The 23,240-nt window shown below is 37.5% G+C and overlaps 1 protein-coding gene across 1 annotated transcript; it reads right to left on the bottom strand.

Moving 5' to 3' along the window:
• Window positions 1-574: 574 nt before the first annotated feature.
• Window positions 575-18,560, bottom strand: LOC146136936 (uromodulin-like). Its single transcript, XM_083396292.1, has 14 exons — window positions 18,509-18,560; window positions 16,973-17,098; window positions 15,842-16,021; window positions 14,702-14,899; window positions 12,252-12,379; window positions 11,588-11,714; window positions 10,388-10,573; window positions 8,047-8,224; window positions 6,309-6,495; window positions 4,995-5,170; window positions 4,113-4,331; window positions 3,152-3,323; window positions 1,436-1,649; window positions 575-750 (listed from the first exon to the last, which is right to left on the bottom strand). The coding sequence occupies exons 1-14, from the start codon at window positions 18,558-18,560 to the stop codon at window positions 575-577; spliced, it is 2,319 nt and encodes a 772-aa protein (XP_083252418.1).
• Between the last annotated feature and the right edge of the window lie 4,680 nt (window positions 18,561-23,240).

The raw sequence follows: 23,240 nt of genomic DNA, 5'->3' as shown, positions 1-23,240 counted from the left end.
TCGCTACAACCTCCATTTCTTACTAAAAACGTGCGATGCAAAGATTTTGGTAAAACATGTCTTAGATCAGCCGTATAGATAAAATATCTCATGGGCACTCAACCTTTTTTCGTCGCTTCCAAAAATAAGGGCGACGTTATTTTCATGTTATGTATATAAAATGTTACAAAAACAAATTACTGCAAGCCAAGACAAATAGCACTACGAAAACGCTATACAAATCCGTTTATTGCGTGCATACATAAAGGGGGGTTAAGCGAGAAATACATATACGTTTAGCATGTATGAGGTAACGTGGGTTGATCGCCGTTCAGAAATCATCCAAGGCCTCGACGAACAGAAAATTTACACACTCTAGTGGCGATAAAAATCGAAAAAAGGGAACACAGCAAATAGCTCTCATTTCTTTAAACCAGTGTTTCTTAAAAAGGTTAATGGCTCACCCCAGGGTGAATAAAATTTTTTACAGAGGTGAACCAACCAAAGGGGGAGAATAAGGGTGAACCGTCAGAAATGGATGATAGCTTACGAACAGGGAAGCACTTGATTAAACGACAAACTACAGCGAACGCGCCTAGGAGTCGTCGGCCAGGTCTGCCAATTCAGGAAGCTTGTAAGCTGAGCTGGGCTTTTGGCGCATTTTAAGCGCCACAGCAAGAGCAACGGCTATCAGCAAGAGCGCGAAGATAGGCAGGACGACATAGTACCACTGGACCGCCGCTTGCGACAAAGTTGAACCTTCTTTAACAACTGTGGAAATAAATGAAAATTAGGTTTGGCAGGTCCATGAGCAACTCTGTTTCTTTATCGTTTTTTTGTTGTTTTTTTTGAATAGCAACGCAACGTCTGTAGCAATGGTACCGAATTTAGCTTTTCAGATTGATATAAACTAAATAAGCATGGTTACAAATTTATTCGATTTGATTATTTAACCTACACAAGGATTTATTGTATAGCCCTGGGGCGTGCAACCTGCGGGCCAAATGCGGCCCGCGGAGTGCTTTGGTTTTTGACCCGCACCACAAAAAATTCAGGTATAACTGTTACACTACTGAAATTTCCTTACTGTTCCCAAGTCTAGGTCACGTTATAGCATGCAAAAATTTTTAGTTTATTAGAAATCACAGTACGAGCAGGGAAGCGTTTTACCTTAAATTACCGCCAACGGTCATTTTGACCGTAAAGCAAATTCTAATTTCTTCACGATTAAAATCGCCTTAAACGATATCTTTAATTGTTGTGGTCTTGTTTTAATTTAAAACAACCATGGAACAAACGCTGCAGAAGCTGCGGTTTGCCTATTAGGTTGGTCATAATTTAAATATATCAGCGGTCAGAGATACTTGTTTTTATAGTAATGACGACGGTTTTTAAATATCGGGAGATGGAAGTGAAATAAAATTACTTTCCGATTAAAACACAGTAGGCCTAGTACCTCGGCAAGCGCTTTTGTTTTCCGGGTCCACTTCGAAACCAGGTACACAGCTGCACAAAGCACTTCCATCTTCTGCAACTGAGCAGAGCTGCTCACAACCCCCCTTGCTGCTCCCTCCACACGTGTCCTTCACAACGATTGGGCCCGACGTGACCATTTTGAAGGTCGGGTCGACCTTGAAGCTAGACTTGTCGCCCGCTCTGTCCTTACAGACCTTGAAGAATCGAAACGGCTTTAGCAATTGTTTTTGCATATTAAAACTATTGGGCTCTTTCAATAAAAGTATCAAAGCCATGATATTCGATAAAATCGACATATCGAAATTTACAGACGTTTCAACAATTACTCATGCCATTATCAGTGTAAAAATCAAGTGAAATAAAAACGATAAAACATAAAAAGAAAGGAAAAAGGGACAAAAAATAGCAGCGAAAAAAGGCATGCACTTGATTTTTACACTGATGATGGCATGAATTATTGCTGAAACGTCTGTAAATTGTGAAATGTCGATTTTATCGAATATTATGGCTTTGATATTTTTACTGGAATTTCTAAAAAAACGTGTATTGTGTTCCAAAGTGTATTGGGCTCTAATGTATAAAAAAGGAAATTATGGTGTTTTTATATAACAAACATTATACCACCTGCGTAACCACATTAATTGGGTGGGTAAAATAGCATCACTTTTTTTAAATTATGCTATATAAAATAAATATTATATGCTCTTATCTTGGATCATAGGTGGACAGAGCTTGATTTATTGAAGGTAGTTTATATGTAAGATCAAAAAGTGCTCGCCGTTCACCATAAACTGGCGTAGGTTCGAGTCTATTGTCTTTAAAGCACTATTATTTTTCATTACTGGTTTCTGCTTTCTCAGGCAGAATTTATCAAATTCAATGTTTTTTAACTTCCTACATTTAAAACTGTGGCTTGTCAGTAAATTGTCCGTCATCAAATTTTCTTTTGTTTTTGCAAAGATGCGCATCGTAAACTTTCTAAATCGCAAATAAGCTATTGATTTTAACTAATTGGTTGTTGTTTTCGTTCAGCTAGTCATACAAACAAACGTTTTCTGAGATATAATATTGTTAAAACCAAGGCAAACTATTTTGGACGCCAAGCAGATATATGTGTAGTTATAACATATTTGATGATGCCTGGTTTGCTCTATGTATTCTGGTAGCTTAGCAGCAGCAAACATGCCACAATGATAGTGTATCTATAATGATTAATATTCTGTTGTTTGAGCTACTTATGGCAGGTTTATATATATCCAATTTATGCTACAATCGCTCATCATGTTACCAACGCCAACTTTTCATATCACAAACGTTGAAAATATCTAATATAGTCCGCTGACATTTCTTGAGATATTAATAAATATGCTGTTGCTACCAGGCATAGTATAATCAAAATAAGTTCTTCTAGTAATATATTTGTCAAAATCCAACGTTTCATCTTATTATACGGCAAGCCTTTATCAGGGAATGACACACATGGCCAACAGATCGCAAAATAGAATGACACAAAGACAAAAGAAGTTAAAATGTGCGAGACAACGTTCACAAACGTCTATAAATAATAAGATGAAAACGTTGGTTTTTGACAAATGTATTACCAAAAAAACCTATTTTTATAATTCTTGAGACATTGCTTTCCGCAATAATGCCAACCGAATGTTTGCTTTTGAAAATAATTAGAAGAAAAGCTTACGTCAGTGCAGCACTTTGAAGAGTTGTCACAGACGTCGATCAGACAGTGCACATAGACGGTCTCAGCCTCGCCGCCGCCGAAAGAATGAGGATTGAAGCCAAGTTGAGCGGTCGATTTAGCGTTCCTGTACACTGTAACTCCTCCCTTCGAGACATCGCTGTCAATGTCGCATCTATGGAATATGAAAAATTTAATTTAATGTGATGATGCTTGTACGAACAGAATGTGGCAAGCATTGGCGTGTGGTTGTTGCTTGGCTCCTCTCTGGGCCTGTGTAGCTGAGTTGGTAGAGCGACGGTCCGCGTATGGCGTGAGGTCGTGAGTTCGAACCTCACTGCAGACTACTACACCGAAAGCCATTGCAGACTCACCGAAGTCGATCAATGATGCAAGCAAAGCAGGCTAGAAAAACCACTAGCCTACAGTGAGGTTCGAACTCACCACCATACGAAGTTGCTTGTACTAACAGATTGAGCAAGTATTGGCGTATGGTTGTTTCTCGACTTTCTCCTCTCTGAGCCTGTGTTTTGCTCAGTTGGTAGAGCGACGCTCCCCGTATGACGTGAGGTCGTGAGTTCGAACCTCACTGCAGGCTATAGTTGTTTTTCTAGACTGCTTAGTTTGCAGCATTGTTCGACGGGTGTGGGCTATGGGTTCGTTGTACTAGGGAAAACGTAAGCGTTCTGAGGAGATTTTATATTTCTTTTGAACCCCCTCAGTTCATGTTTGTTTAAATATCTTTGGCGGAAAATATCAACCTATAAACTATATTAGAGAGTGCCTTAAACAAATTAAGAATGACAGAATAGCTTTTGCCTGTGTTGTGCAGGCCCTTTAATCTGTTTAGGTGTTTTGATAGCTTGTATGTCATAACGACGTTGAACGGATGTCGGGAAAAGTCTAATAGCGCAACTTCACCCGCCAGTCGCGGCATCTTTCCAAAAATACCAAATATCCTCACCCATTTTTTAAGATGTATTTACGTCTTTGGTCAATGGCAAGATTGGAAGGACTCTCCCAACACTGCAACCACTGGATGGAGAAGCGATCTTCCGGGTTTGGCTGCAAAGCGGCTTCGATGTAAGCCATTTGGTTCCACGTGATCGGCTGATCGTCGTAAGCCGAAGAAAAGGTAGCGTCTTGCTTAGCTTGCAACTCGATCACTGCTTCGCTGGTCGACCTGTAAGTATATGTCTTGGTAGGTGAAGATTTTGCAGAAACTTGAGCTGAAACAGGTTGCAAACAATGCCAAACCAGGTATCTCGATTATCAAATAAGTTATATGCATGTCAAGTTACTAACGAAAGTGTTTTAAAAAAAAAGTGTATTCAATATTTTTCAAAAAGCAACAATATCAGCATATTTGTCTCAGTATTATAGGTCCCTACTTTAAAAACTTCATTTTTGTTTGTGTATTCAGTTATCTAAGCCAGCAAATGTAGTTTATATTTTTTAATAAGTGTTGAGTACCTTGCGAAACTTATATTTTGAATTTCTCACTCATATTAAGTACGCTATGTTTCCATGTGAGTTTTACTAGTTTTATATTTCGCCGTAATACAAACTAAGCTAAACTTTTTTATATTCGCTGACAAACCTACAATTCCGAAAAACTAATAATGAAAAATATACAATCACCATATAGGCCGAAATGTTTGAAAAAAAAACAAGTGGTTATACAAAGAGGCCGACCCTTTCTATTTTATCAATATATGAGTTTAAATTGGCGAAGAAAAGTTGCGACGTACATAGCAATAAATAATACATACATGTCATAATATGACAGGTCAGACAAGTCATATTATGCGCAAATTTGAGTATGTGTGCGATCAAGTTCCGTTACCTTTTCTTGCGGGACGGCAAATTGTAAATGTAGTAAGTGGAAGACGCCACTGTGTTTGTCGTAGTGTAAGTGCACGTTGCCGCAAAATCCATGTTGCGTTGTCTAACGATCGTAGCGCCAGCTGTACCAACTGAACCGGTGATTTTCATGGTGTAGGATATTTGGGTGGCACTATCCTGCAAGGCAAACAAGCGCGTAATTACAATAATTTCGGCAACTCTACACTTTGCCACGGTAATTAAATTTAGTTGAATACAGCTGATCTTACAAACTCGTTTGTAGTTCCACATTTTTTAGGCATTGTACTAAAGCAGGGGTTCTTAAATTGGGGTCCATGGATCCCTTGGGGGTCCGTAAACTATTTTTATGGGGTCCATGAAGGCCTAATTGAAATATTAGTGTATATTTACGAAGCATTCTTTTTTTCAATGAAAGCAGTTTAATTAAAAACGACTACATTTCAGCACTTTCCCATTTTTTAGACCGAAATCAATAGATTTATGAAGTTTATTTGCATTGTGACGTCAATTTATGACGTCATTTTTTGAAAATTTTGCCTATCGTGGGTCACGCGACGTCAAACAATAATTTAGGAGTTCGCGATAAATAACGTTTAAGAACCCCTGTACTAAAGTGCATGTTTAGCGTAACCCCCCAGTGAAGTTGTTCTAGAGAAGTATAATATATCGCTCAGAGAAGCGCTGAATGTCAAGATTTACATTTGCTTTGTGTTAACCAGATTGCCTTTCTTTAAAATTGCAGCTTAAAAAAATTCTGACCTCTAAATCTGTGTGATTCGGTTGTTTCCCGGTAGGTCAAAATCGAGTTTTTGTAACTCCAGCCAATAAGACCAAGATAAGAACAACACCAACGTCAGAATAAAACACAATTCGGAATAAGGCCGAAATAGGGCTTATACCTAATGGTATTAGTACCGTCTAAATCGGAATAAGTCCTAAATCCGTCGGAATAAGACCTAAAAGTTCAGAATCAGGCATAAACAACACTTGAACTAACCCCAAACCCCACCCTTAAGTACATGATTAACTCCCCTAATAATTTCAAACTAACCCATTTTCTAACCCCACCCATTCTCCAGCAATAACCCCAAACAGGACCTATTACTGCGTATTTGGCTGTATTATGTCGTTGGTCTTAATACTATGGTTTATAGATTTTTCTGTGTTTTTTTTTTGCGTTTTAGTTCTTATTGTGTGTTCCCAAAAAAGTTTTATTATTTGTCAAGAAAATTCTTCAGCAAATTTTTTTAAAGACTGAATTAAATCCCGCATTAGGCTGATAAGTGAGTCTTACCTGAGTAGCAGTGAAGCCGCATTCTGACGATGTCAAGTCCAATTTAAATTGGTAAAAGGCTCCATCGGCATAAAACCTAGCACCTCTGCAGGCAGCTGGAAAGTTAGCGGTGCCTCCTCCTGGGATATCGCCAATGCCCAGGTCGGGCAGGTAAAATCCATTGAAGTTTGCTATAAAGCGGTCGATGCTGTGTGAAAGGTAAATTAGATATTTATTCAGTTTATGTGGTAGCCTATAACAGTGTTTCTTAATCAGGTGAATGGTTCACCCCAGGGTGAGTAAAAAAAAATTTTTTAATGTAAAAGGGGTGAATAAGGGTGAACCGTCAGAAATGGATGATAGCTTGCGAAGTCATCCATACCTTGCTAAGTCATTTTGTGCTGTTATATAAAGACGAGATAGTTTTATGATATCATTAGACAATGGTGAATGAAATCTGGATATAGATGCTAGGGGTGAACAAAACTAAAAAAGTTTAAGAAGCACTGGTCTATAATGACACCGATTTCAAACTTTTGGCCGTAAGACATTTTTAAGGGTGCCGTCAAACTTGTTTTCATTTTTTATAAATATCCAATTGGTATTACAAGTATGGGCTTCGCTGCAGGTAATCCAGATTTGAATGCCCACCCTGTATTAGATATATAATTTACATTTGCATAAAAAATTACCAATTTATTTTGCGGTGGTAACTGTTGTAAAGTAAAAAGAAGGAACACGGTTATTACACGTATAGGCTACTGAAACGACTATCTGGACAAGATTCCGTTTATGGGCACCACTATTATATAAAGACGAGAAAAAACAAAACTACTCAAACAGATCCAGTTAATTTTTTTTTGCAATCGGTAATACAGTAGCTTAAAAAATGTTCGACTGTTAAACCTTGAACCAACCATACACCTTTGTTTAAGCCAGTGGTTCTCAAACTTTTTTAGCTTGCGGCACACTAAAATATCTTAAATATTTCGCCTCTTTTAACTGAACAACAAAACAGTAATTTTGCAATCACTCTCAACACACGACAAACTAAATGTAAATGTCTCAATATTTTTAATTTGTTATGAATAGTGCGTATTTAAGTCTAAAATCCTTGCGTGTACTACAAATAACTTATTTTCCAAAATTACAAAAAGTACACTTAACAATCTCTGAGAAAAAAAAACAAAGAAAAAACTGTATTTTGTCAATTACGCCCATATGCAGTGTTTTTTTTTAAGGTGTAAATTTCTCCAGCGGTTTCCCAAATTTTGGAACTGCAACTTTTTGGTATTTAAGTGAAACACTTGCGGTCTCTTAAAACTACTTAGCGGTCACCCAAACCAAACCTTAAAAAAAAACCTGCCCATGTGTTTTAGTTTTTCAACATTAGGCTTTAGCGAATGTTTTTAAACTTTCGTCTATGTTTTAAACATTATCTGTCATCAAAATTGTTTTATAGTTATGCTTAATTATTCGATCATATAGCGTGTTTTATGATGTCTCTTGTGATATGATAAAGAATCTATTATGCTGTACTACCTGCTATCAGCGAATCGTTCACATTAGTTAGAAAGTTGTTACATTAGAAAGAATCGTGACTGCTCTAGTGTACTACAAGAAACATGGGTCATCTGACCCTTGAATTTTTTTTATAGGACCGCGAATTTTCAAAAGAATTGCAACGGGTCCGCCAAGCAAATTTTTTAGAAAAGTTTCGGAACCGCTGCGGTATAAGCTTCAAGTAAGCGAATTGTACCTAATTGACATGGAATCCTGTCCGCATACCACCGCCGGACGGAGCAGTTGAAAACCGTTGTTGTTCGTGACAAAGTCTTCAAATGTGAAATCAGCCTTGGTGACCGTCGACTCCAACCCGTTTGAACCGCAAGCCCCATTGGTGAAAGCGGTGACAGCGTAGATTACCGTGGGCGAGCCTGGTAAATCAACCAAACCTTGATAAATATGCTGTTGCTACCAGGCGTAGAATAATAAAGATAAGTTCTTCTGGTACATATTTGTCAAAACCCAACGTTTCATCTTACTATACGGCAAGCATTCATGTGTGTCATTCCCTGATGAAGGCTTGCCGTATAGTAAGTTGAAACGTTGGTTTTCGACAAATATATTACTAGAAGAAATTATTTTTATTAAACCAAGCCTTGCTTTAAGTTTTGCAAACAGCCCCCGTCGACTTCCACTTATTACGGGTGTGCGATACAGTGAGTATCATTCAAATCCCGAATCTTGTTCGACTTACACGGTTGTCCGATTGCTGTCAACTCAAAAATTTTCTTCAATTCAAACGTACAAAGACCAGAGTGACAAAGACATAACTTGGTTTGTCGTTAAAATGACTTTATCACCTTCTACAATTTACTCTACTTTGAAGTAAAAAACTTCAGTAGAAAAAGAGTGGACCAAATAAATGATGAAAGATTGATGACACGCGTTTATCTCAACCACATTTTACCGCACTGAAGATGGCATAAGCACTTGAAGAATCGTATGCAAATAAAATAATGAATCTTTTATCATTTGTTTGGGCCACTCTTTTTCTACTGAAGATTTTCACTTTAAAGTAGAGTAAATTGAAGAAGTTTTCTACTGAAGATTATGAACAGATCCGTGTTTAGTGTTCAAAAGTAAACAACGTTCCTGTGAATTGCATAAAAAAAAATTCTACAACAATTTGGTTTCGGCATCGATCTATTTATTTCACGTATTTACCTACGCACTTTGTGCAAGCAGGGATTGGTTGTTTTGTGCGAAAAATGATTTCACAAAAGAACATTCTACAGTTATTTTAAATTTAAATCTCCGCCTTAGGTTTTTCTGCTTGTCCAATTTCTAGATAGATTCCAAAATCGGGTAACAAACCGCAGCTGTACCATTTGGTGCTTCTTTACACTGTTAAACGCTGGGCTGCGGAGTTGGAGTCGGACTCGGGACTCGAGTAAGACCACGTAAAACTACCCGAGTCCCGAGTCCGACATGCGCATGCGCCGTACCAAATTTTAAGACTGATATGGCCGCAAACTGGAAATTGTAAAGGTGGAATAGCATATGGTGGAATATTTTCAACTATTTATTGTGAGTAAATGAATTATATGACACCCCTATAAGTGGATTGCTAAATATCCATGTTACTTTAGTTGCCAAAATTGGCGGAATACAGGCTGTAAAGTAAGGGTCGGACTCGGGACTCGACGGAATCGCACATTTGATCGGAGTCGGAATTGGGACTCGGGAGTCAGACTCGGGTTATTTTTAGCCGACTCCGCAGCCCTGATTAAACGTCGTCAGTCGTAACTTCCGCAGCCCTGGTTACATGTCGTCAGTCGTAACTCACCATTTGGGGCGATACAGTCGTACAGTCCTACTGTTTGGCAGTCGGACGTCCATCTTTCATAGGCTCCCAAGGTATTCCCATCACCGTCAGGTGTGCAAGGTCTAGCTAAACGACAAAGAAATCGGAGCATTCGTAACGGAGAGAGAAGTGTCCTTTCTCTTTTGCACGCCATATGCGGGATGCTTAAACGTTGTCGCAATAATGCAGCGCTCATGAGGAATGCAAGCAGTACGGATATGCCGTGTATTTCTTACGTATAGTTTGTAAACTCACTCGGCTTGACTGATCACCTATGTGGCTAAACCAGCGATTCTCAACCAGCAGTGGGCCATGGCTCACTGGTGAGCCATAAGAACATTTGAGGTGGGCCACAGACCAATTTAAAAAAGTTAGATTTAGTTTCATTTGTGTCACTATATGTAATTTTGCAGGAATAATGGCTTGGTGAGGAATTTAAAAGAAATGTAAATTTATTGATTATATGGAAGTATCTCACTAATGCACGGTTGAATAAATAATCTGTTTTAAAATATGTTCTGCGGTGTTTTTTTCGAAACCAATTTTACAGTTTTTTTCTTTCATAAAACTATTGGGCAATATAATTTGTTTGCAACGTAAATGGGTCACGAAAGAAAAAAGGTTGAGAACCACAGGGCTAAACGATTTGCTTTGGGGCCAAGTTGTTTTATACATTTGATTTCAAATCGTCGAATGTCTTCTAGTGAAATATCTTCAACTTGGAACTTACTGAGGGGTGTAACGCACTGATTAGACGAGTCCAAAAGAAATCCAGAGTTACACGTGATCACAAAACTTCCCACTGTATTCGTACAGAAACCATCGTTCACCGTAAGACTAGCGCACTCGTTGACATCCGCGCAGTTAAAGCCGTCACCGTCATATCCGCTTGGACAGGTACAGGTGTGTCCAGCACCTGTTCCGGCACATGATAAATTAACCAAACCGTCAACATGATACCACGGTTGCCAGTCAGGATTTTTTAAAGCCAAATTTGAACATTTAGGCATTTTTAAACCCCGTTCGATTTTATTTTTTTAAATCATTTTTTGGTTTTATTCACAAATCTTAGTAGTGTTATCTTAAAAAAGAGATTAAACTAACAGAAAAAGAGAAAACTTATCAAAAAAATCTCAAAAAGCGAAAAATTTACAATAAGGGAAAAAAATTGAGCAAAAATTGCCACAAAATGAGAAATTCAATGTACCAACATGACCATTTATTGCATTTTTTTATTCATTTCAGGATAACAGAGGCTTGTTCTAGTTTTTAGTAAATTTGGCTTTTGGGGCTTTTTTTACGAAGTTTTGCTTTTTTATTTTCGCTATCTGGCAACCTTGCGTGATACAATCCCAATCAGAGGTCAAATAATTGGTTACACTCTTTTTATATACACCTGAAATTGTAAAAAAGTTAAAAAAATAAAATAATTAGTGCAGTGAACACGTTTGCGCCGATACTCATTTATAGTTCAATGGAAGGTTTTGAACAGAGGCCATGTTCATATCGGCTTAGGACATCGCATGTATTAAGGAAGTATGTATAGTTACTAAAGTACAACTCAATACTTTGCAGCCAATTCAGTTTCGTTTGCGATATCCTGGGGGGTTTGAATTTTAACTTTATCAAACAATATACAAACTAAACATAAAAATTGCAATGCCGCCAATAAAAATATTTTTCTTCTATATTTAAACCAAATAAATGAAGAAATTAAGATCCATCCATCGTGTTACTCAATTTGATTAACCCGACGAGATTTGTCTTGGTTATGCCGAGAAAATTTCTCTTTTATTTTACTTTCCGTAACTTCTGACGCAGTTGGATGTTGATAGTTGATAAATAAATAATCTATAGCAGGTTCTTAAACTTTTTTCACTGCGGACCCCTAATTTGTTTTGCCTTATGTTCAACTTTAACCGACCGGTACCTGTTCGATATACGGTGGCATGGGTAGTGCCACCGCCGCAGGTGTATGCAGTGCCGTCACCACATGCAATGTCACAAGTTCCCTGCGTTCCAGATGGCATCGAGTTTCGGCAATAGCAGTCATTATTCTGACAAAAAAGCACAGAAAACGTGAATTTGGCGATCAGCAAGTTCGCTACACTTATCGTCTTATACACACTCTATAATATTTAAGCCTAACCAAGATTTTCTTTGTTTACCAATACCCACATAAATATCTATTTATATATTGGAGGTAGAAACATTTTACAAAATACTGACCGACTAAAAAGAACGGTCATTATGCTAAAACCACTGAATATCCTGTTGTTGCAATGCATTATAATATTTCTAAAGGGGTTCTTCTGACAAATATGTGTTCAGCGCCGACGTTTCATATACCTATGCGGGTAATCTTTCTTCAGGGCAAAAGACTTGTAACTTTACAAAAGGGTATATATATAGTGAGTCCAATAAAAAACAAAAGACAAAAAAAGTTTTGCCCTTTTCTGTAAAGATACAAGTCTTTTGCCCTGAAGAAGATTACCCGTATAGGTATATGAAACGTCGGCGCTGAACACATATTTGTCAGAAGAATTAAAAATATAAAGCCACACTCGAAAGTGTGTTGGGTTTGGTTTATTTACCAAAACGCCGACAAACGGAAATCCTCCGGTAAAGCAAATGTCTATACATTCAAGGGCACTGCTGGCTCCAGCAAATGAAGTTGGTGGCACACCGGCCAAATCCGTAAGGGCGAAGCATCCCACCGTTCCTAGAAGCGGAGTTAAGTTATTAGATGAGAGCCGTTACCTGATACCAATTATTATATTTTGGAGCATATTGGTTGGAGGTTGTAGTAAGACGTAATAAGAATATCAAAGCCCCTACAGAAGTAGGTATCATTTTGAACGTTTCGAATAACTCTTTATTAATTTTCAACAACATATTGAATAAAGAGTTATTCGAAACTTTTAAAATGCAACCTACTTCTGTATGAGCTTTGATATTCTTATTACGTTAATAATATATTTATTGAAAAAAATAACCAAAAAAAATAAAAAATAATATATTATTTTGGAGTGGTATCTTGTCGTAAGCTTCGTGACTTTTGCAAATTGCAACTTGTATTCTTTTGATTTTGTAAGTTAATTATAAACAACAGAGTGGTGCTTATATCGATTCAATTCCAATTTATTTAGTAAATTTTGCAATCCAACGAAGCTCTTCTATAGTAAAAGTATTTTTTTTTAGGAAATAATTTAAAGCTAACTCTACCAAGATTCTTGGCCGAAATCAAATTCATTTCCATTACATATGGAGCAAATATTTCCATAGTAAGTCGATGTTTTATAAATTTTGCCTATAATGATGGGAGATGGATTTGAATCAGGCGACCGTTAGTTTCCCCAAAAAATATCGCAGTTCATATGGGCCGAAAATGTATTTTCGGGAATTTATTTTATATTTTCTTGTTTTTTCTAGTATTCTTTTTTGGTTTGCTATGGTTTGCTTTTTGGTTTGCTATGGTTTGCTTTTTGGTTTGCTATGGTTTTGGCTTGCTTGGTATGTTTTAGACCGATTTTTGTCCGAAGCTTCATAGAAAAAGTAAATCTCGTAGAACTTCCAAATTTTCAGACATGGCGTAGAATGATATGTAGGTGCGTATTTAAGGTTTAGGAGTCCGCACCTCTAGGTGCCTTTAACTGGGGAACAAAACCAAAAGTGTGACGTCATCGTTTTAGTTCTTTTCGGCTGTCTACTCCTATCTAGTTTGAATTGTGTTACCAATATTGTTCCAATTAACATCAGCCTTCCCTAAGGCCGGGGCGTTCACTTTAAACAGCTCGAACTAATAAACAAGCAAACATTTAAATTTGGAAGTTTTCTAAAACCAACAAGGACACTCATTACCCTAAAAATGAAAAAACTAAACATCATCGAAAGTATCGTGCTAACTTAACGATAAGAAAAAGTATTGTATCCGTATGTTGGGGGTTCATTTTCAAACGTTTACAAACTATGAAGTGCGTTTGTTCACCCCTGCCGGGTAACAACACTACAAAAACATGCGACCATAAACGATGATTAATTCCAGTGGCGAATTTTCAAACAATCGGTTTATATTTTCTCTACAGTTGAAATAAAGCTTGTTTAACGCTTTATTGGAGACCACGCGATGCGGTTTTCAACGAAAAGTTTATATTGGCCGCCACCTCTAAAAGGCTATTTACAAACTTGCTTGAAAGGGTCAAACAATCCGAACGATAAGGTCTGCTGAACTTGATGCGGCTGAATTGTGTTGACTTGTTTCGAAGTACGTTAGATTTCGATATATCCGTAAAGAAATTTGTGTAAAACTAATGATTGCACAAGCATCATGTTTCTCATTGAAGAAATGCTTATCGGGCCAAATTAACTAGCAAACCAACGACAAAAACACCGCTCGGAGGGGATAGTCAAAAAATGACGTTTTCTGCAAGAGTTTGGGTATGTGCTGCTAAACTGCTGTGCATCCGCTCAAAGAAGCATTAGTCGCGTCGCGTCAAGTGCGTCGGCAGCTATTACTGAAAATACTGAAAATAAGTGTTCCTGGTATTTATTTGTTTGTTCGACATGTTGGCTAACTATCCAGGATGCCTTTATCAGGAATGCAACAACAGCACGCAAAGTAAAGCGTCTCTTAATAGCTCAATTTGTATCTGCAAGACAAATTGTATTTTAAACACCAACAGTAATACATTGATGCTTTGTGAGAACAGAAATCCTGAAAAAGTTTTCGGTGACAAATTTCGATTAAATTTTGAAATACTACTACGTAATAAGAATATCAAAGCCCATACAGAAGTAGGTATCATTTTGAACTTACCGAATAAGTCTTTATTCATTTTCAACATCTTATTCGAATAAAGACATATTCTAAACGTTCAAAATGCTACCTGCTTTTGTATGGGCTTTGATATTCTTATTACGTCTTACTACAACCTCGAACCATTATGCTCCGAAATACTACTAAAAATGCATAAAAAATGCAAAGAAAGTTACAACCATTATAGTTAGGTAATAGGTTATTTTTTTCTTTTAGATCAAAGCTTACGATCCACTGTCTCGCAGGTGGCGATCGGATCGCAAGTCGGTTCGACGGGGATGTTGCACTCGTCAAAAACGGGCAAGCAGTCGAGACCGTCGCCTACGAAACCGAAGTTGCAACTGCACGTGAAAGATCCGACTGTGTTGGTGCAAGTGGCACGGACGGAATCGCAGTTGTCCTGGTTCGTGGCACATTCGTCCAAATCTGAAATACAGGCATATACTCGTTCTTTCAGAGCAGCGGTTCCCGAACTTTTCTAAAAAAACTTCCCGGTTTGCAATTATTGTCATTTTTCGCGGCCCTATAAAAATCAAGGGACAGTTGACTCATGTTTTTCATAGTAGAACTAGTGCAGCCACGATTCTTTTGAATGTAACAACTTTCTAGCTAATGCGAACAATTCGCTGATAGGGGGTAACTACATAATATATGCCTCTGATGTCACAAGAGACATCATAAAACACTTCGTTTTTATTAAGCATAAATTAAAGACTAATAATGATGGCAGATCATGTTTAAAACAAAGAACAATGTTTGAAAACATTCTCTAAAGCCTAAAGTTTAAATACCGAAAGACTAATTTCCCATTGCGGACCCGAAACTTTTGCATGGACCCCTAGTTGGTCCGCGGACCACTGCAGTTTAGGAACCTCTATTTTATTGGTTTATTTGTCGCTGTGAAAGAGAGTGGCATCGTGGCACTTGATTGCTGTTGGCGTTTACTTTTTTTTCCGCACGGAAGCGATGACAAACACACGCGTTTCGTCAAACTGCTGTGGGGACCTAAAAACTTTTACCGAAAAAAAAACGCAAAATATAGGCGTCCTGAGCTAGGTTTTTCTTAGTGTTGTAAAACCTATCTGAGCCGATGATACCTGTTTGGCATCACGTTGGCTGATACCACCTTAGGATCATACGAGTAGAGATACTTACACTTGCATTACCTTAAAATCAGTAAAAAAAAGCTTTTTAAATTAAAAATACCTGCCGCAAAACAGGGTTTACATCCAAGTATACATCATTTTAGCTAACTCCACAAGAGGATTATTCTGCATACAAACACCAGAATACACTATAGCAAGTCATAACAACTTACCCCGTGAATGCCAAGATATAAAATAAGTGTTCAACGTAACGCAGACTCACCGTCACATGTCTGACCAGGCAAGTCACCACTTGCAAGTGTGGCTTGCGTATAAGCAACGCCGAGATTGGGACAGGCACAAGTGACGTCGAATGTTGCTTCGACAAACGTGCAGTCCTGCATATCTTGGGTGTCGACGAAACAACCCGACACGCCAGGGGCTTGCGTGCAAGGGTCGATCACTATTAAAGAAAGAAGATGTTTTTTTAATGTGTACAGACACAGTGCAGGGGTCACTAGACTTTCTATATAAAGGGCCGAATAGCTATAATGACTTACGATACCAGGCCAGCTACAACTTTTTTTCGAACCAATTTGATTTGATGTTAAGACTGTTTATAAAAAACAGTATCAAACATGAAATAATTTCTTAAAATTTTACAGAAATATATATTTCGCCTTATGAATAGGAATCCTCAGTTTCTGTACAAAAAGAAAACACCTATTAAGAATATGAAAGCCCATATAAAAGTAGGTTTCATTTTGAACGTTTCGAATAACTAAATTTTCATACCTACTTTTGTATGGGCTTTGATATTCTTATTAGGATAAAATATATTGTTACAACAGGCGGTGTTTCCTGCATGTTTCAGCACACTTAGGAAATCAAAACGAAATCATGTGATCAACACCAAAACCGCGGTCAAAACGTTAACTGCAAGTTTTAGTGCGATGGTTGTTTTACTACTCATTTAAAGAAAATTCTTAAAGCAGATATTAAAGTCATTAATACTGCGTAGTAAAGTGTCTAACTTCTATAGTGACGACATACAAAAATTATCTAGAAAAATTTGCGAAAAGAAAAATGAGTCGTGCCATTGATTTTAATTTTGAAAGTGAAAATGTTTTGTCCAACCAGCTTATTGTAGAACCACTTTCTTATTGAGATTTGAATCCTGCGTTTATTACGTAACAGTTTAATGAATAATTTCACAAGTTTGCAAAATTTAGAAAAAAATATCACGGCCATTTTGCCTTTTCCTAGTCTATTATTTTAAATTGATCAACGTTTCAATTGCACGTTTTGCAAACAAAAATATACAACTACACGTTTTGCCAACAAAAAATATATATACTTGTTATTAGTAATATTAACAGATACAACTTTTAAATTGCGAATTTTCAATACACACCTGTGGGATTAAACATAGCCAAGGCAGTTCTTAAATCTACCAGGTTGCTTGTACAAGTGGCCAATCCGGCAACCGTAGTTTCAGTACCACAGTCCCAGTTGATGGAAGCTTGAGATGTAACAAAACCTTTAGAAAATGTTTTCGTAAGTAAAAAAACAAACAAATACGTCAAGTAAGTAGTGTAGTCTTTAACAACTGCAACAAATGTGAATTGTTACCTGTTATTTTGTTCCTATCTTTGTCAAATTGCCAGATTTGCGTAATCCTATTGTATTTTTATACCTGTATATATCAATGTTTCCCATTCAATTTTGTACTATCGCCAATTTAACGTGGCTTAGGTTGGAAACAACTTAAATTAATAGATCGGGCTTAACAACGACGCAGTAGGAATTTTCACAGGATCGAGGCAAATGACTTGTTTCGAGTCTATTGTCGAAACAGTGAATCGCATGTTAACATTTCGGCAGCCCACTCAAGCGAGTTTCATTAAACATAGCGTGAGTGGCGTTATAGCATTCTCACTAACATTTGATATTAAGAAAATTGCATCACACGCAAAAATAGGTTCGTTTTAGTTGGAATTTTAAAACTAATAGAGGCTACTCCAGGCACAACAAAATAGCCAACAAAATTTGGCAAAATTTAAAACCGACTTTTCATATGAGTTATACAGTGGCTATAAATTTAAAGCTGCCTCCTTTATTACAGAGATGCGTTTTTAGTAAGTTCAATACGTGCATTTGTTTTGCAACTCTATCTGTCTTTTATTTACATTGTTACTAGTTTTCAAATTAACAACGATCACCAGCCATAGATCAATATGAGAACAACCTCGACGTCGGAAAACACAGTTCGAAGTAGGACAAAAAAACAGGCAAATGCATAATAGTCGTAATAACGGCATAATTGGATTGAGTCCCAAATCCGTCGGAATAAGACCGTAATGATCTGAATCAGGCCTACACAACATATTGCACAACCCAAACCCCACCCGTAATTATATGACTAGCCCCCTAATAATTTTTACCCTAACACATTTTCTACCCCTACTATTACCCCCTTCTAACCCCAAACAGGGTCAAACAATCCGGTGCCAAAACAGCGGCGCCAAAACAGCGGCGCCAAAACAGCGGCGCCAAAACAAAGAGACTGCCATGGATAGGCCGATGCCAGACCAACGATTCCCGATCGTCACACACCGTCTTTGTACAGATTCAGGCGTTATTTTGACTATTTTGGTCTTATTATGATAAACAAAGGACTTATTCCGACAGGTTTAGGTCTTAGTCAGACAATTTAGATCTTGTTCTATCTTGGTATTACTGCTTATATAGCTGTGCGATGTCGTTGGTCTTAATGCTGTGTTATCATAAATTTTTTTGTGCTTTAGGTATTGTTGCTTTGCCGGTCTTATTGTGTGTTTCCCAGTAGATCCTATTGTGTGTTCCCTAGGTCTTATTGTGTGCACAGTGGGCATTTATGTCAAATTGGTGTCGAAAAACAGGAGAAATGTTCGTTTAGTAGCCTACTAACCTGTCATAGAAGCCAACATTAGCACAACAGCCAAACATCGTGGTTGAGCCATCATTCGGTGCTGTTGTGTACTTTTTCTTCTTAAAACTTTGATATGTAATCCTTATAGTCCTATATGCACGTGCAAAGCTATTTTTAAATCGTTTAAATAAGTTGTTTTATTATATTCTACGAACACTGCTTTACTATAGTGCGAAGCAGTGCAAAGCTTCGCTAAAACACTTCCAGACCGTTCGATTTTAGTCGATGAAGTTTTAAAGATCATAAATGAGATTCTATAGTGACATAATACCCACCCTATCGCACTTTTATTGGTTATGTATTAAGACAGCAAAAGTACGTCCTAGAAAATCCTTATTAATACAATAGCAATATTAAAATGTACAAACGAAAGACAGACACAATAAAAAAGTAAACATGCCGACGGATAACAAACTTCTTACGTGCCTGTGCAGAAGGCATGATTTATTATTACCACCTAATGGCTTTTGCATTTACCGTATGTGTTATGATGTTTCTGCTTATGTGGCAGAAGTATTGCTTATGCGAAGCAACGCTAACCCGCACCGCCATTATCACAAGTGTCACATGCTAAATGGCTTGTTTCGCCATTATCACTGTGGTCAGCATTTGGATTGTCTGTAGCTGCTTGAGACCGCAATACGGTTGAAAACTAACGTCTTCTGAGCTTTCGACTGTACTGTTACCATCGTTGATATTTGCAAGTGGCATCTGCTGTATGCTAACTTGTTTCGCCTTTTTTTTTGGTTTCGCGTGGGCAAAAATATTTCAACAATGACGTCATAAACTGTCGTCACAATACAAATAGACTTCATAAATCTGCTGATTTCGGTCAAAAAAATGCGAAAGTGGAAAGGGAGCTAAATACTTTATTTTTTAATAAACTGTTTGCTATGACAAATTGATTACTTCTTAAATATAGACTAATATTTCAATAAGGCCTTTATGGACCCCATAAAACTGGTTTACGGAACCCCAAGGGGTCCATTGACCCCGGTGTAAGAACCCCTGGTTTATTATGTACCAGTCTACTTTATTAAAGTATGTTCCGTAGCCCAATGTTAAACAGCGGCGGTTGTGACCAATTCCACTACACACAGATAATACTTGACATACGTTGATTTTAAAACGTTTCGGGAGGACCGCGGGGAAAAATGTAGAATTGATTTTTTTAAAACATGTTGCCTTATCCTGGCATTTGTATATAATGCTCCTGGGAAAATTCAGGTACATCGAGAGTAACTAACAGTTTTTTTGACTCTTGTAAAAAACTTAAATTCATTGTTCACTGGAACACAATACACGTTTTTTTTTTACTAACTTCAATAAAAATGTAAAAGCCTGAAGACCCGTATGAAAGAACACCAGTCGTCACCTAAGTCGGAAGTTTGTGCCCATCTGCTCGCGAATCCTACACATAAGGTTAATTTCAACAAACCGGAAATATTGGGTTCGCGGCATGACAAATATCGCCATTTTTGCTTGAGTTTCTGATGATCGCAAACCAGAACTTAATATAGATACAACCTCGGCACCTTTATATCTTTTTAATACCTAGTGCTACGCATTGACCCATGCATCGCCTTTTTTCGCTGCTATTTTTTGTCCTTTTTTCGTTTCTTTTACGTTTTAACGCTTTTATCTTCACTTGATTTTTACACTGATGATGGCATGAGTTATTGCTTAAACGTCTGTAAATTGCGAAATGTCGCTTTTATCAAATATTATGGCTTTTATATTTTTATTGAAATTGTTCACTGTTTTCGGAATTACCAATTTTATATTCGTCGGAAAGACTCGCAATTTAGCAGGCATTTGTTTTTTCTCTTAGTGTTAGAATAGAACATCGTCCATTTAATTCCTAAATATTTATATGTTTCAGCAAATGCTTGCATTACGTGAGCCAACCTAATTAAACCAGTGAGTTTTTACACAGGTGGAACGTGAATCCAGGGGTGAATGCTTTGCAGGGATGAACCAACAGTTAGGGTTGGGTTTGGGTTTAAATAAAGGGCGAATAGTACAGTTTAACTTGCAGTTTGTACCCATTGCCTAAACCAGTGGTTCTCAAACTTTTTTGGCTTGCGGCACTCTGAAATACCTTGAGCATTTCGCGGCACACTTTTAACAGAACAATAATATAGTGACTTAACCCTTAACACACGACATACTATATGTAGCAATGTCTTGATATTATCAATTTTGTAATGGATAGTGCGTACTTGGTCTAATTCTTGCGTGTATGCCTATTGCTAATACAATTTTTCCAAAGTTACAAAAAGTTTCACGGCACACTTGAGAATCTCTCGAGGCACACTAATGTGCCGCGGCACACAGTTTGGGAATCACTGGCCTAAACAGGCCCTAACACCTACAGCACACATCTTCAACTGTTAGTAATATTCTAGTTGCGCCAAGCTAAAGAACTGGTTCTATACTTATCAAAATAGATTTTTCAAGCTTTGCGCAGAAAATCAACAACACGGAAAAACATAACAACTTTATAAAACACTGAACACTTTTAATTTAAAAGCTTTTTTAATTCAAATTATGTTCTATTCTTTGTGCGGCTGAACAATTGCGTCGTAGCCTCGTTTTGCCCTAACGCTTTTCCTATTTCGGTTTCTGAGCTAATTTTTACGTCTGTACCGACTATACTGAGATTGCGTTTATTGCGTCTCCCTGATTTGAAGCTGTAGCTTCTCTAAGCAGAGGCGATGTACGTTGCTTCGAGGTGCACACAATGGGTGCACACAAATCGCAGAAGGACAATAACCGGCGCAAATCGTTTCCGCTGTGTCACCACGACAGCGGAGTGTCACCCCCCGGTATGCCACCCATGCGCATGTCGCGCAGGTAAAATCTATTCCGTTTTGCAACGAAGCGGTTGATTCTGTTATTGCAATAGCGTCAGTTTAGGTCAGTGGTTCTCAACCTTTTATGCTCCGTGGCCCCCTTTGAAAATCTCTTAACCCTCGTGGCCCCTTCGCTTTAAAAAAACTAACATTGTTTTTAATATGTTTTCACTTGTTTTATTACTCCTCGGTAATAATAAATACAGCCATTAAACGAAGTCTAACGAATAAAAGCACTTACTTTTGATGAATTAAACAAATCATGGAATCAGTTTACTTTAAATTAACTTAATTAGTCATTGCAAAGCTTTTCTTCCATTCCGCCAATTTTTTTATTCGGCTTTGTTTTATATTAAGACAAGCGAATGTCATTACAAACGTAAATACGATTTCTGAATTTCGTTTTATTGCACGCCAGATTATAAAGTCTAGCTTCGCAAAGTTGCGAATTAAACGCGCATTGCCATGGCCTTCTTGCTTAGTAGTGGGACGAATAAAAAAATGAGAAATATGTTCACCTGACATTGCACGTTAGTTGCTCGTCCATCACCATTTGATGGACAATTAATAATAAGGCGACCGTTATAGGAAAGTTATTGGTCGCCCGAAAAAACACTAACGCTACGTTATCACGCTACACGTAGCGGCACAGTAATTGTTTCGCCACAGCGACAGGCGACGTTAATCTTGCAACTCGCGTATGTACGTCTAGGACAGGGTCGGGAACCTTTTTGGCTAAGGGAGCCATAAAAGCCAAAATTTATTGGTTGTTTTTCCATGAGAACTATGTAATACTTTTTTAATATCTATTATAGGTTTGCAAAAATAGTAAATTGAGCAGGTTCGGTTATTTTGTTCTCAATAAAAGGGCAGAACATGATATGCACCAAAAATGAATTAGCTAAGTTCGAACAACTTTGATTGCGGAGTTCCGCTGAAAGAACAGGGCCTTCAAAAAACACAAATAAGGTATTAGCATCAATAAGTTTAAATTCAATTGATATGAACCACGTCTTTGTATGGTCTCTGCAGTTTTATCAAATTTGGAGAAATCTTGCACACAACAAACTCCAATAAATCTTACCATGTGAACTACTGCAGTCATTTTTGAGCACAACGCCTTGACGTAATCCTAAAAACAACCTTTGGGTAATCCTAAAAACAGCTTTGGGAGGGTTGCTAATTTTATTACGAAAAAAACAAAACACTCAACAGGAAAATCATTCTGGTTTACGATAGCAAACAATAAATTGGAAGTGCAGATAAATCCATTAGTTGGGGCATAATGGTTGAAGCCTGAAGGTAGTAGGGATGTCCAACAATATCGGATCGGAGCCGATACTAAAGGCAAAGCGATACTATCGGTACTCGTACGATACTAGGGTGGTATCGGTGCCGATCCGATACCTATATAATTCGTGATTCAACCTATAAGAGTTTTCTACCTCCAAAGACAGATTTGCAAGAAAATAGTCCAATAAAATAAAATATAAATATGCTTCTTAGCGCAAAATAAAATTTCGGTTTTATACCCAACAAAATCATTACCACTGAACTTTCCAGTTTGACTAATTTTAATAATTTGACCATAGTAATGACATTATTTGATACCGGATAGGACCGCAATACTTCTTGCTGAAAATATCTAGTATTGATATTGGAATTAAATATCAAGTGTCTGACATCCCTAGCTGAAGGCAGACTTGGACAACTAGATAATTCTAGTTTTCTAATTCAATAAATTAGAGCAAAATGCGACTAATTCTAATTCTAATTCTAATCTAATTTGTGATTTGCTTGTTTGCTCTAATTCTAGTTCTAATCTAATTCGGATTTTACCACATATGCTACTTTGT

This window comes from Ascidiella aspersa, chromosome 8 (genome assembly GCF_963924565.1).
Source record: "Ascidiella aspersa chromosome 8, kaAscAspe10.2, whole genome shotgun sequence".
In the NCBI taxonomy this organism is placed as follows: domain Eukaryota; kingdom Metazoa; phylum Chordata; class Ascidiacea; order Phlebobranchia; family Ascidiidae; genus Ascidiella; species Ascidiella aspersa.
The sequence above is the reverse complement of the archived record's forward strand: the minus strand, read 5'-3'. Positions and strand labels throughout refer to the sequence as shown.

What these genes read in the sequence shown, in the direction of transcription:
- LOC146136936 (XM_083396292.1), bottom strand. Translation starts at nt 18,560, where the DNA reads ATGGCTCAACCACGATGTTTGGCTGTTGTGCTAATGTTGGCTTCTATG. An exon ending in AAATACATCTTAAAAAATGG is followed by an intron (nt 3,324 to 4,112) that starts GTGAGGATATTT and finishes CATATTCCATAG; the next exon opens with ATGCGACATTGACAGCGATG. An exon ending in AAACAAAAGCGCTTGCCGAG is followed by an intron (nt 751 to 1,435) that starts GTACTAGGCCTA and finishes TTATTTCCACAG; the next exon opens with TTGTTAAAGAAGGTTCAACT.